General features: G+C 48.0%; 1 protein-coding gene across 1 annotated transcript in view; it reads right to left on the reverse strand.

Annotated features, from left to right (window-relative positions):
• The window catches only part of HCFC1 (host cell factor C1), a 272,045-nt gene that overhangs the window by 218,717 nt on the left and 38,628 nt on the right, over positions 1 to 14,700 (reverse strand). Inside the window, exons 2-4 of the mRNA XM_085629740.1 lie at positions 12,483 to 12,631; positions 11,747 to 11,907; positions 10,953 to 11,161 (exon numbers count right to left, since the gene is read on the reverse strand). Of these exons, the coding sequence (XP_085485866.1) occupies positions 10,953 to 11,161; positions 11,747 to 11,907; positions 12,483 to 12,631 (519 nt within the window). The remainder of the gene's footprint in view (positions 1 to 10,952; positions 11,162 to 11,746; positions 11,908 to 12,482; positions 12,632 to 14,700) is intronic.

The following is a 14,700-nucleotide window of genomic DNA, read 5'->3' on the forward strand; positions in this document are numbered from 1 at the left end:
AGCATTGTCGACGGAGGACTTGGCCTGGACGAAGGTCTAGAACCCAACGGGGAACTTCGCCTCGACGTCAGTCTCTTCTCCGACGTTTTGGAGGTCTTTGACGACGGAGGCACCTGCCTTGACGTCGACCCCGAAGGAGGCACCTGCCTCGACGTAGAGTGTTCCGATGATGATCCTCGTCTCGACGTCGGTAATGCTTTCGACAGCGATTCAGGTCTTGACGTCGAAGATCTTCCCTGATCTTTTGACGACGATCTTTGCCTTGACGTCGCTGTAGATTGACGCTTACGTTCTTCTTGCAATGTCTTTTGCCTTGATGTTGATTTCGACGATGTCTATCCTTTGACGCCGATCGATATTTTCTTGACGTCGAAGTTGCCGACGACAAACGAAAGCGCTTCGCTGCTGGATCAAGTGTCGACGTAGATTTTCTCTTTGAAGCATGACTCTCCCTGGACTCCTCACCTCTCAACGACGATCCCGCCGCTGGAGTCTTCGACGCCGATTGAGAACACACAGGGATCAGCTGCTTCGACGTCGACCGTTCAGAAAGGACATAAAGCCTAATTCTCTCTCTTTCAAAGTCCTCTTTGAAAGATCCTTGCAGTGACGACAGGACGCAGGAGTGTGTGAATCTGGTAGACAGACGATACACACCGTGTGTGTCTGAAGAAGCCTTCTTTTTGCCACAGGAAGGACAGGGCATGAACAAAGGCGGCATTTTTCTGACAGAAAAAAGTTCTTAAATCTTGTCAGAAAACACAGGAAATCTGCTTCCCCCAACAGGATATATTAAGAGGAAGCAAAAAAGTCACTTGAAAAGTAACAATTCTTGACTAGAAAGTCAAAAATGAAGAGAGCTGAATTCCAGGGTCCTGACTGAAGGAGCCGGAAAGAAGAACTGACCCAGCTGTCACCCCTGAGGCATGATGGGATATTGGAATTAGGGGTGCCTTAAAGGCACGGTGCCAGTTTTTACCTGTACAAGGCTTTTCAGTCTCTATGGTATTGTATTGCAATGCAGCCTGCAGGCTAACAATGTTTTATGGATCTGTGTTTTACACAGTGTTTCTTTCCTCATGAGTTTTACCTCAAAAAAAAAGAAAAAAAGAAAGATTTAGGTGTATTATACCTATGGTGTGTTTTGAATATGCTACTTACCAGTATGCATCTGTTCTTGGCATGTAGGGCTGCTGACATTCATATCTGTGCATAGATCGCCGCCTAGTGTTGGGTCCGGATGATTGCACATTGTTGTCCTGGAAGAGTCTTCGAAGTATCCTGAGATCCTCCCCTGGACCACAGTGCGCATGGGCATCCTCTCCATTCCCAGATTGTTTTTCGCCATTGTGGCAGTGATGGAGTAGATACAGGAAGTGATGACCATGCTATACAGTAATTCTGAGAGCTGCAGCTGCGACAGGCGCCGGGGAGGAGGGTGGGCGATATGAATGTCAGCAGCCCTACATGCCAAGAACAGATGCATACTGGTAAGTAGCATATTCAGTTTGAGGCATGTGGGCTGCTGAATTCATATCTGTGCATAGAATACACAGCAGTACCTCCTATTAGCGGCGGCTACCCGTGCCAGCTGCAGCAGTCTGAAAAAGTTTTGAGAACAGCCTGTCCTACAGCTGCCTGCTGTCTTGAGTGTACATCTACACAGTAGTGTTTGGTAAATGTATGTATAGTGGACCATGTGGCGGCTCTACATATTTCTTGTAAAGGAATGTTTCCCAGGAAAGCAATGGACGCCCCAAACTTCCGTGTTGAGTGGGCTCGTGGTGGAATCGTTAATGTGCGTTTACCTTTTTGACAACAAATTTGGATACATTTAACGATCCATCTGGCTATACCTGTTTTGGAAATGGCGTTGCCTTTGTGTTGTGGAGAGAAGGCAACAAAGAGTTGTTTAGTCTTCCTAAAGGCTTTAGTCCTGTCAATATAGTACATGAGGGCCCTTTTTACATCTAGTGTGTGGAGCATCCTTTCAGCGACATTGTGGGTTCTGAAAGAAAACAGGCAGTTCAATGGTTTGGTTCATGTGGAACTGCGATATTACTTTAGGCATGAATTTGGGGTTGGTACGCAGTACGACCCTGTTTGCGTGAACCTGTATGAATGGCTCTTGAATGGTTAGTGCCTGGAGTTCACTAACTCTTCTTAACGAAGTGATTGCTACTAGGAAAGCTACTTTCCAGGTGAGGAATTGAATCTCACAAGAATGGAGAGGTTCAAAGGGTGGACCCATTAGTCTGGTGAGGACCAAGTTGAGGTTCCACACCCGTTTAAGTCCTTCCAAGAAGGCTTTAATGGCAGGCACTCTGAATAAAGAGAGGTGCTGCCTGTTTTGGAGATAGGCTGCTATTGCTGTTAAATGGAGACGTATTGAGGTGTATGCCAGATTGCATCGGTATAGGTGTAATAGATAGATTATGTTCTGAATAGATGCGTCTAGCGGGTTAATGCGATTGTTGTTGCAATAAATGACAAACCTCTTCCATTTGGCTGCATAGCAAGCTCTGGTAGTGGGTCTCCTAGCTTCCTTGATGATCTCCATACAGTCAGGTGGCAGGTTTAGGTAGCCAAACTCTAGGACTTCAGGAGCCAGATTGCCAGGTTCAGCTGTTGCGGATCTGGGTGCTGAATTTCTCCATGGTTCTGCGTCAAAAGCGCGGGTTTGATCCGCAGCCTTTGATGCGGCACCACGGAAAGTTCCAGAAAGGTGGTGTACCATGGCTGGCGAGCCCATGTTGGAGCAACCAGGATGAGTGTCAGTGAGTGCTGTCGCAGTTTGCGTGCCACCAGCGGTATCAGTGGTGCTGGGGGAAAAGCGTACGCAAATCTGCCGGACCAGTTCATCCATATCGCATTGCCCTGCGACTGTGGATGTGGGAACCTGGCGGCAAAGCTTTGCCATTTTGCGTTTTCCCTTGTGGCGAATAGGTGTATCTCTGGATGACCCCACTGCTGGAAATACAGTTGGAGTACTGATGGGTGTAACTCCCACTCGTGCATTTGGTGGCTGTGTCTGCTGAGCAGATCCGCCATCTGGTTGTCCTTGCCTGGGAGGTGTTCCGCCATGAGGAATATGTTCCTCTGAATGGCCCACTTCCACATGCCCTGAGCCAGATGAGACAACTGTGGAGAGTGTGTTCCTCCTTGTTTCTGTATGTAGTACATGGCAGTCATGTTGTCCGTCCGGATCAACACGACCTTGTCGCACAAGTGTACTTTGAATGCTTTCATTGCCAGGAAGATTGCCATCAGTTCCAGAAGGTTGATGTGTATCTTCTTTTGTTGTGTAGTCCATAGTCCCTGCACTGTGTAATTGAGTACATGAGCTCCCCATCCCTGGAGAGACGCGTCCGCTGTCAGTATTATTTGTGGAACAGGCTCTTGGAACGGTCGGCCCTTGCAAAGGTTTTGTGGATTCCACCAATGCAGAGAGTTGTATGCCCGACCGCTCACCAACACTAGGTCTTTCAATTGTCTTTGAGCCTGATTCCACTGACGTGCTAAGCACTCCTGAAGCGAGCGCATATGTAGTCTCGCGTGTGGGACTATGAAGATGCAGGAGGTGTGAGAAAGTGCCATCTTTCTTGCATGGTATGCCCCCACTTTTTGCTAAATTGCTGAATGTACTTTGACTGAGTGTACCCTGGGTTCCTGCCAATCAGGTGCCCAGGGCCTATGTTCCTTCCTTAAACCACACAAACTCCAAATTGGCAAACCCTAGCCACATGTCAGCCCCTAGTAAATAGTGCCCTAGGTACCCAGGGCCTTGTGGCCAGGGAAGGCCTCTAAGGGCTGCAGAACTCCTTGTGCCACCCTCAGAGGCCCTGTACCCTTACACACACACACTGCCCTTGCAGGCGGAGTGTCTGGGTGAAGGACAAAACAAAGAGTCGACATGGCACACATCACTGTGTACCATGCCTATCACCTACACTGCCAAGGCATATGTCAGCCACCCCTCTAGCTGGGTGCATTACGCCTATGGTGTGGGCACAGGAGCAGGAGCCCTGTGCCCCTACAGTACCCGGGTCCATTCCTGGGCGCTGTAAGTGCAGTGCTGTCATTTAAGAGTACATGGTGCTGAGAGCTCGTCAAACACGAGCTCCACAGCACCATAATGGCAACACTGAAGACTGGGAAGTTTGGTATCAAACTTCTCAGCACATTGAACCCACACTGATGCCAGTATGGGATTTAATGTACTAAGCACCCCAGAGGGCATCTTAGAGATGCCCCCTTACAGCTAACTTACAATCCACGTCTGCTCTGAGGCTGCCCAGGCTGCCACACAGCAGACACGTTGCTGGACCCCTGGGTGGGAGAGCTCCTGCTCTCCCGGGCCTGCAACAATGCACATCCTGGGTGAGGTGAGAAATCTCCTCCCCCAGGACGAGCAAAGGGAAGCTTCAAAGGCATGCCGCCATTTGGAGTTTCCCCAGGCCACTGCAACACCCCACTCTGGCGGGAAGCTTGGCCGGAAACCCCATACAAGGACAGGGGATGTGCCAGCCTGCCCACCCCACCCCTCAGGTGGGGGAGGCGAGGTGAAGCACATCTCCGGGCTCTCGCCATCTTGAAGATGGGAGGCCCTACCCTATCAGGATTAGGCTACTGCCCCCCTACCACAGAAGAGAGGCAGGATAGGGGGTGTACCCACCCCAGGACAAGGACCCATTGGTCCCTGGCCTTCACCTACCTGCAACGCCCCTAAATCTAGTATTTAGGGGCACCCTGAACCTTCCTTCCTCAAGATTCCACATAGAAAACTAAAAAAAGAGCAAGAAGAACAAGGACCTGCCCTGCAGCTGCTAAAAAGAGAAGAAGACACCAACTGCTTTGGCCCCAGCCCTACCGGCCTGTCGACTCTCGAACCTGCACCAGCGCGGCATCTCTCGTGGCCAGCAACCTCACCAACCCCGGAGGACCTGGCTACCTTTTGGCTCTAAGCCCCTGGGACTCCCATGAGTAGAGGCTCTACTCAAGAAACCTATTTTTAACCCCTGGCAGCAGCCCGGAACCGCGGACCCAACACACTCTGCACCAGCCAAGCCTGGCCAGTGCCAGAGTGGACAAAGACCCTGAAGACGACCCCACGGCGACTGTGACCCCGAGTCCGGCCCCCAAGGACCCCCCCTCGACATTCCGGAAGAAGCCTGCAGCCTCAGAACAGAGTGCCACCCCAACCGCGATCAACCAGAGGGTAAGATTTCCGACATCAAAAGGCACCCCTGCACCCGGCGCCCTGCGGCCCCCTGTGCCCAATCCTGGGGTACCCACCTAACCTACAACTATCCAACTTACCTCTCGAAGTGGTGGTGGCACCTGAAGCATCCTCGTCCCAGAGCTTGCAGCCTTTTTCCAAACCGGAACATTCCCATTGATTTCCATTGAGCGCCCGAAGGCTCAAAAGCACCCTGCACCCAGCCGCCCGAGTGGCCCTGGCAGTGCACTCTCTACACTAACCTACTTCCCCACTTGCCCTGAGTAAGTGACCAGGAGCCCAGCTCCCACAGCCGCGTGGCTTGCCAGACAGCAGCCACCAACCAAGGCCCCCCCTATCCCTCATAGGATAACATTGGGCCTAACTCTCTCTGCACCCGGCCGTCCTGAAACCGCTGTGAGTGAACCAACTGTACCTACCTGACACTGGGGGACCCCTGAGTCCATGCCCGGAATTTCAACTCTGCCAGTCGAGTACTTACCCTTAAACCGCCAACTTCATTTTCCTCATAGGGTAACATTGACTGGCTTTTTCTTCAAAAATCTTCTAAGTGTGAACTTTTCAAAACTGCAAATATTCACCAAAAATCAGCCAAGTGACAAAAACGAATTTACTCACCTGCTCCTAGGTGAGCTCCCAGTGCTGGATCTTGGTGCCCAGCCCTGACTCTGAAAAGTGTCCACAACTATACTTATCTCTAACTCATTTTTCTCCCATAGGAAACCATTGTCTGCTTTTCTGTGAAATTTCTTCTGTCTACTTTTGCAAATTTGAAATATTCTTTTAAAATCGTACCATTTCTGCAAACGAAATTACTTACCTGTTTTTGATAAGGACCCCCGTCCTGGTCCTAGGTACCCAGTCCTGGATTACTAAAGTAACGCTAAAGTACTCTACCTGCAATTTGAATTCCTTGCCATAGAGATCCATTGAATGTTTTCCTTGAAATATTTTCTAAGTGCTAACTTTTGAAATAGCTAAATATTATTTAAAAATCATTACAGTTATTAAGTCGACTTTCAACACTTGATTCGGAATACTGACGCAGGGCTGGATCTAGGAGCCAGACCTGGAATTCCAAAAGTAATCTGAAAAGTAATTTATTACAAATAACCTGAATTTACCATTGAGCTCAATGCATTGTTATGTTTAGGAAATAGGATTGTTTATTGCAACCAACTGTGACTGTTTACACAAATTTATTGCTTAAGACAAAAGTATTTATATTCAACCTCTCATTCTGAGAAAGTATATTTTTATCCCCTTTGTGGTTCTAAAAATAAAACAAGCATATATTTTATATATATAAACCATTGGCCTAGAGTTCAGTTATTGAGTGTGTGAAACCATTTGCTGACTGAGTGTGTACAATAAATGCTTTACACTGTCCTCTGGTACTGCCTTACTGCTCGACCAAGCTACCACTTTTGAGAGTAAGGTCATACCTAACTTTGACCTCTATCAGCCTCTGGGGGACTGTGGACTCTGTACACCCTGTACCTATTAGGGAACAGTATATACAGAGCCACTTTCTCACAGGAGGCCATCATGCCTATCAACTGCATGAACACTCGCGCCGGAAGGGAGTGTTGAGGTTTGAATTTTGAGATCAGCAATTGCATGCTGTTGATTCTCACTAAAGTTGGCTGAGCTGTGGCAGCCAGAATGTTGATTGTCGCGCCTAAGTACTGTTGTACGTGCGCAGGTTGAAGACTTGATTTTGGGTAATTTAGTGAGAATCCCAGATCGTGAAGAAGGTGAATGGTGTGGGACATGTGGGTGGTACATTGTTGTGCTGACTTGGCCTGAACTAGCCAGTCGTCCAAATAAGGGAAGACGTGAATATTTTGTCTTCGCAGATGCGCGGCCACTGTTGCCAGGCACTTGGTAAAGACCCTGGGTGCTGTTGTTACTCCGAAGGGGAGAACTTTGAACTGATAGTGATTCCCTTGAATAGTGAATCTGAGGTATTTCCTGTGTGAAGGGTGTATTGGTATGTGGAAGTATGCATCCTTCAGGTCTAGCGTAGCTAGGAAATCCCCTTGACTGAGTAGTGGGAGAACCTGTTGGAGGGTGAGCATATGGAACTGCTCCGATAGTATATATAGGTTATGGGGTCGCAGGTCTAGGATAGGTCTGAGCGAGCAGTCCTTTTTTGGGATTAAGAAGTACAGAGAGTACACCCCTGTGCCCTGCTGGGCGATGGGCACTACTTCTATGGCCCCTTTTGCGAGCATAGCAAGCACTTCTTGCTGTAGTAAATCTAAGTGTTCGGCTGACATAGGACGGTGCTTTGGTGGTATGTTGGGTGGAGTGGAAGTTAGTTCCAGACAGTACCCATGTTGAATGATGTCCCTGACCCACCTGTCCGTGGTGATGTTCTTCCTGGGCGGACAGGAACAGCTGGAGTCGTCCCCCGACAGGTGTTAGGTGGTCGGGGGGTAGGGAGAGGGCGTCACTGTTTGTTCTTTGGGGAGGACCTGGTGTTGCCATATCCACGTCGCCTGCCCTTGGTGCTGGATCCACGATATCCACCCCTGTTTGTCGTAGGTGGTTTGTGTGCCACCTTTAGCATACTGTTGTTGTGACCCCTGACCCCTTGACGTTCCCCTATTTCCAGTGCGACGAAAGGAGCCACTACGGAATTGTTGGGTTTGTAGCGCCCCCATAGATTTGGCAGTATGTGTCTTTTTTTATTTTCTCTAGGGTAGTGTCAACGTCTGGGCCAAATAAAAATTCCATGTTAACAGGTAAGTTGAGGAAATTGTTTTGGATCTCGGGTTTGAAGCCTGAGATGCGTAACCAGGCATGGCGTCGCAGCATGACACTTGTGTTTATTGCCCTGGCCGCTGTGTCAGCTGCGTCTAGGGCGCATTTTATGGACGCATTAGTGAGGAGTTGTCCTTCTCTAATAAGGAGTTCGGCTGACTCTTTATACTCCTCTGGTAGATGTTGGAGCAGTGACTCTAGCGTGTCATAATGTGACCTGTCATAATGTGCCAGGAGTGCCTGTGTATTGGCAATGCGCATGATATTGGCTGCTTGCGCTGCAACACGTTTGCCCGATGTTTCAAGGACCTTTGACTCTTTGTCTGGGGGAGGAGCATCACCAGTTGTCTGTGAGTGGGCTCTTTTGCGAGCGTTGGCAACCACTATAGAGTGTAATGGCAACTGACCCCTAATGTATTTAGGGTCACCAGGTGCAGGCTTATATTTCTTTCCAATCCTGGGGTTTAACACCCGGGCCCTGGTGGTGTCCTTGAAAATGTCTTTGGCAGGCTTGAGAACCCCTTTAAGCATGGGCAGAGTCTTGACAGTCCTTTCTGAAGATGTGAAATGTAGCTCCACCCCATGATGAGCAGCAGCCCGTTCGATAAGGGCATTAAATGCGGCAGTGTCCTCTGTAGGAGACGTTTTAATATTATAGAGTTGTGCATCGTGAGCATGTGGCATGACACTTTGGTCTGTGGGGTCATCCCATGCCTGATCAGGATCTTGTGTTTCATCGGGATCTGCGTCCCCGGGGTAGATGGTATCGTCCCCACCATATTCCTGCATCGGGTCCGATTCAGAAGGGGTAGGAGAAAAGGACTGCGGATCTAGTTGGAGGGGATGGAAGTGTTCTTGTAGAACTGGTTCCTGCTCCGCCGGTAGCTTGCGTTTAAGAGGGATTTTGTATGGCACCTCTTCCCTGACTGGCGTGATTTTGCGCTTGTGTAGCATTAGCCTGCCAGCGTCGATAAATTGTGGCCCTGAAGAGTCTTGTTCTGTTAGGCCAGAGGTGGTGGACTGTGTGTGGAGGACACGTGTCCGAATTTGAATGAGTTTCGGTGCCGATGTCGGTGGCAGCCCAAAGGTAATGTTGGTGGGCTCCGAGTGCACTCTACAGGGTGAGGCAGTGTCGGGACCCGAGGTAGAGTGGAGGGCTACCCGGTCCCGGATGCGTTGTAGAGATGCAGAGACCTGCTGCACAGCAAACTGAGATGGTGGTTTGGTGGGCATCTTGGTAGGAGGCATGGAGGCCGACCCCGACTTTTTTGTTGGAAGGGGGTCACTGGTCTGAAGGGAGGCATAGATAGTCTAGGACTTCTTCGGCATCGGTGCTTTAGGCGTCGACGTAGCCGAGGCGGCCATTTTGACTGCGGAGGTTACAGGCTTCGGTGTCGGCGCCGAAGGTGCCGGTGCCTTGTGGTGCCCGAGGGCGCGCTTCTTTTGTGCGTCGACCGCATCTGCTGCGGTGAGCTCGGCGCCGAAGTCTCTGTACGCGTTCGGAGCCGATGACTTTTCGGCGTCGGCGCCGGGGCAGTGGACTGTTTCGACGCCTTTGATCCGACCACCACCAGTTTCGCTTTCGGTTTTGAAGGGACTGGAGCGATGGATGTGTTTGGGTTTAACAACCCGGTCGTCTTTGGTAATAGTGGCTCTTGCATAGTGTTCGATGCCGGGCCGGAAGGCGGGGCCGAGGAACCATGGATTAGGTCTTGGGTAAGGCCCGAAGGCGATCCCTCGACCGGAGCCTGACGACGATGTACAATTTCGGCCTCTGTTTCGACGGATTGGCCTAGCTCCTCGGGAGAGCTGTCTTCTTCAGCCCCGTAGGCTTCGTCGAAGTCCCCTACCTCGTCGACGGCTTCTTCACGTTGAAAGAGCTCTTCGTCATCGTCGTCCGATCGGGAACCATGCTCTGAAGCGGGGCTAGATACTATTTCTTCCACGCTCTCGTCGTCCTCGGTGCTGAATATGTTGGTGGGTGCGGGCGCTGCCTGCTGCGCCTCGAGCCTCGCTGCCCGTCGGTTCCGTAGAGTTTTCTTGGATTGGAACCGCGCGCAGGCCATGCATTTCGATTCATGATCCGGCGAGAGACATTTGTTACAGACTGGGTGGACGTCGATGTGAGGGTACTTGGTGTGGCACAGCGGACACCTCTTGAACGGAGTTCTCGATTCCATCGTCGACCGGGCGTCGAAGTTTGGACCAATTCGGTCCGAAAGTCGGAAGAGGGTGTGGAGCACCAGAACTAGTAGTCGACACCGAACGGTAACTGTACCGACGAAAACTATAGGCCTTTTGGCCTAAAACTAAGTATTCCGAAGTTGAGCTAAGATAGTTGCATCCGAACCCAATGGCGGAAAAAAACAATCTGGGGATGGAGAGGATGCCCATGCACACTGTGGTCCAGGGGAGGAGTCACCCATCTCTGGATACTTCGAAGACTCTTCCAGGACAACAATGTGCAATCATCCGGACCCAACACTAGGCGGCGATCTATGCACAGATATGAATTCAGCAGCCCACATGCCTCGAACATTGGATATTTATATCTACATTCTCTAGCCTACTATGGGGGCTGCATTTGCTTGGAAAAAATAATATATGGTTATACATATACAGAGCTGTATATATATGTGTTTTTCATATATAATTTTATTATTTCCGGGGTCCCCGCACATGGGCAGGAATATTCAGTGCTTATGACCATTGATGAGGATCCCCTGGAAGAGAAATAAAGTGTGGAAAGTTTATGCATAACCATCGACTCAATATCCTTTATGACGCAACATGAATTCTTGATAACAAGGACATTTTACATTCATCCACAACTTTTTGGATACAGTAACTTTGCATAATCTTAATACTGTTGAGGCCTTTCAGATATCTAGAGTGCTCACATATTCTCCATGAATAAGTGGAACCGAGATTTGATCAGACTAACCGATATCCAGCGTCCAGAGATCTCCAAGCCTACAACCACTCATTCCTCCATAAATCACCAGGCGGGATTTCTTTATGTCCTTCTCCGTATAGACCACAGCAGTGTGAGACTCCCGCGGTGGAGGGAGAATGCCATAAGTGATTGGTATGTCCCAGGAGGCCACACCAGACCCTGGTCTCAGCTCCAAAATGTAAAGGTCATTCAGGTACCTGCGAGAAAACAAACATTATAACATGGCAAAGACTAAAGAGGTACAATCCCAAACTCAAAACTGCTACAATGAGCAGAAACAAGGTTCACTGTGCTGCTCTCATCATTACATAGAACAAGGCAATAGCATAACCAGAAAGGGGCAGCAAGTTTCTTCCTTCACCAAACCTTTCCTCTTTAGTTAGCCTGATAAAGGAGGCTACACAAATCCCAATACTACCTGTGCCTTCAGCAAAACAAAGGGGCACATTTGAAGTAAAGAGATGGACTAGGTTCACAAATTGATTGTAAGCAAGGCCTGTAGTCATTTGCAATAAATTGGTGACCCAGGTGACTGGGAGCTTTGGTTTGGACTAGATTTTGAGTAGATAACAAGCCTTCTGTTAATACTCAAAATTCAAGCAAATACAAATCAGAGTATGAAAAGTGTGGACAAGGGACAAAATGGAGATGCATTGGTTGAGCAGGCTAGCTCCCACTTCTCAAGTGGAGCAAGGCTTATACAGGCCTGATGACTAACCACCAAGAATGGATCAACTTCCATCCCCACCCAGAAACATGGCCCTTCAGTGAAGGCGTTTTACCGTGGAATGTTGTTCTTTGGGTCCTCGCTGTCGTTGGCCAGACCACCAAATAAATAACACTTGTTTCCAACTAAGGAGAAGCTGTGCCCCAGTCGAGGACATGGCGGCGGCCCATTCTTGGGGTTTTTTGCCTTCAACTTTTTCCATTCCCATCTGCTCGCCTAGAAGAGGAAAAATCCTGTTTCAGACAACATACTAAAGGAAAACCAACTGGAACTTTTATTAAAAGCAGCAATGGAGATGGCAAATAGTGCAAGATGACTGCGTACCTTAAGTGTTGCACAAGTAGGTGTATTACGGGTCCCTACAAATACAACAGTGCAGTACTTGCTTTGTTCTTTAGAGCTGCAAGTTACTGTAAACCCTGGTTATCGGTTCAACTCAATACATGCCTCATCCAGAGTACCCCTACCCTTCTACTCCCTTTATCCCTACCTCTAACAGCAATCCACCCTACACCTAACTCACTTTCCGCTGGTTTTCTACAGGTTTCTTTTTTGTTAATTATCAATGCACCTGAAGAAGTTCCACAGAGCTTTATCCCGCCTGAAAGACTGTTCGTTGGCTTAGCAGTCATTACTCTTTGCCCTCACCTTCTTTCCCAATTGAATCCTCTTTCAACCTTTAAGTAATCAGGGCGGTTGATAAATTGAGCACAAACATGCAATGTGGTCATTGCAGCAGAAGAGGGAACCACTGGGGTACATGCTTAAGCCCACAGAAAAATTACTCATACCTGCAGCTCAAACAGGTCGTTGCTGTACTTTCCGTACTCCACCATCCCTCCAAACACCAGTAACCTGGTGCCATCGCATACAAAGCCATATGCCGCACATCCAGGAGGAATATCACCACGCACAGCTGGGATGAACCATTGGTTTGTAGCTGAAAAACAAAGATATCATTACTTTTTCTTAGAACCACTTTTTTCTCCCAACAAAATACAAATCAAGAGCAGTAAAGTCTAAAAATAGCCACCAAATCTTATCTTTATTAACAGTAAGTATCAGTTCTTACAAAAAATGCCTTCAGCCAAAGCAATAAACCATAAGTAAGGCTCCTGGTTATCTTAGTAATTTCTTTAACATTTCTGTCTATATTTATCCATATTTATTTTTTGTCCATTTTATTGGTATTTATCCCCGTTTATTTTGTGTTTTGAGAATAGTTTGAAAATTGTATATTTCCATATTTAAGTCTTAGGTGTGAGGTGTAGGAAGGGGGATGCCAGTCAGAGTTTAGCAAATTAAGCAGCCACATATGACAAAACACTAAGCCTATAGGTACATTTCAGCATTATACTACAAATATATATTAACGTATGCCTATATTTAAGGAAGTATCATTCTGCTCAGCTTTTGCCTGGAATTCATGAAGGACAGCATGGCGAGTCAATCACAAGAAGCACAATTTTCAGTATTGTTCCGCTTCTGTCTGTATTTATCAGTTTAAAAAAAAAATAAACTGGGAGCCTTAAACACAAGTCCCCAGCTAGCACTGCCATTAAAAGCACGGTTTAAATCTCAGATAAAGATATATCTAAATATACACACCTACACAAGTTCATAATAGAAACACCGAGGCAACTGAAAAAAGAAAAAAAAACACCACAACGAAAACAAAATAAACAATGGCTGGTCATCGGGATATGATCTCCTTTAAAAGGACAAACTCTCCACAGTGGCAGTAGTAGGCCATACAGCAATCTCTACACAACATAGCAACCAGTCAGTCATGGCATGTGTGACATAACTTACACAAATCATACATATATTTGCATTAACTGATAACCTTAAAAATCACAACCAATGTATCCAGACTAACCCTGGCCGACCACTTACTATCTACATTCCCACTCTGGTCTGTGACATGCCGATAAGGCCCAAGGTACTCACTTTTCCTGAATGACCCTGAAATCACAAATACACCCAACGCTAGCTTTATTTTCAGTGAGCCACCTAGGGCTTCTGCTTGGAAGAATTTACAGTGAATTTCAACAAAAATGTTGATTCACCCCATTTATTTCCTGCCACTTCCAAGCCAATAAGGCTTTCATTGCAGCAGGGCTACACTTGGCGAACGTGTATAAGAGTTACAATTTGGCTTAGCAGTAACCCTCCCAGTCTGCTACACTTAAGGCTCCCAATGGAGCTAATCACTAGGAACAGGCCTCCCAGCTAATCTAGGTCACACGATGGAGTTAGTGCTCCATTGAATCTAGAACCCCCAAATGATTAGGGTTAAGGCTGCAATCAAGTCACTTGACTGTAAAAGGGCTAGGCTCCTTGGCTCTAGGCCACCGGACAACCAGGGATTTCCCACCTATTTAAGCAGAACTTAAGGTGTCCAGGTTAAGGGTGCTGTGCGAGAGGCCATGGTCAAACACTACCTCTTCACCTCAAGACCACCAGTAAGCAACCACCGAGGAACAGTGAATGGGATCCAGGGCTCAATGGGATAATGACCAATGTCTGTCCTACTGCGGACTACAAGATGGACTAAGCAGTTCAAACCCATTCAAATCTGTGGCACCACTTGACATGTCTGCATTGACCAGCATTTCGTCCATAAATTGTTTCATTTGCATATGTCACCACAGCATATAATGTAAAAATGTCGAAAAGCGCAGTCACTTCCGAGCTCTGCGGTGTGGCATTCAGTGTCGGTGGTGTTGCAGGGTACTCCATTTAAAAGGAGCAGCTTTCCAGCTAAACTTGGGAAGCAACCAGATTTCTCTGCTTCCTTTTTTGCAAGCATATAATGTATGACATTTCCTGTGAAACCATGTAGGCATTAACAGCCCACACAACAAGCCACTCGCTATTACCTCTTCGTTCGTATTCCCGTCCCATTCCTTATGCATGAGCAGTTGGCCTGCTCCACAGAAACTATTACTTAGCCAAGGTCAATACTTACCACAATATGGCACGGCCTACCCAGCACATATGAAAGGG

The sequence above is a fragment of the Triturus cristatus genome, chromosome 10 (genome assembly GCF_964204655.1).
Source record: "Triturus cristatus chromosome 10, aTriCri1.1, whole genome shotgun sequence".
Classification (NCBI taxonomy): Eukaryota; Metazoa; Chordata; class Amphibia; order Caudata; family Salamandridae; genus Triturus; species Triturus cristatus.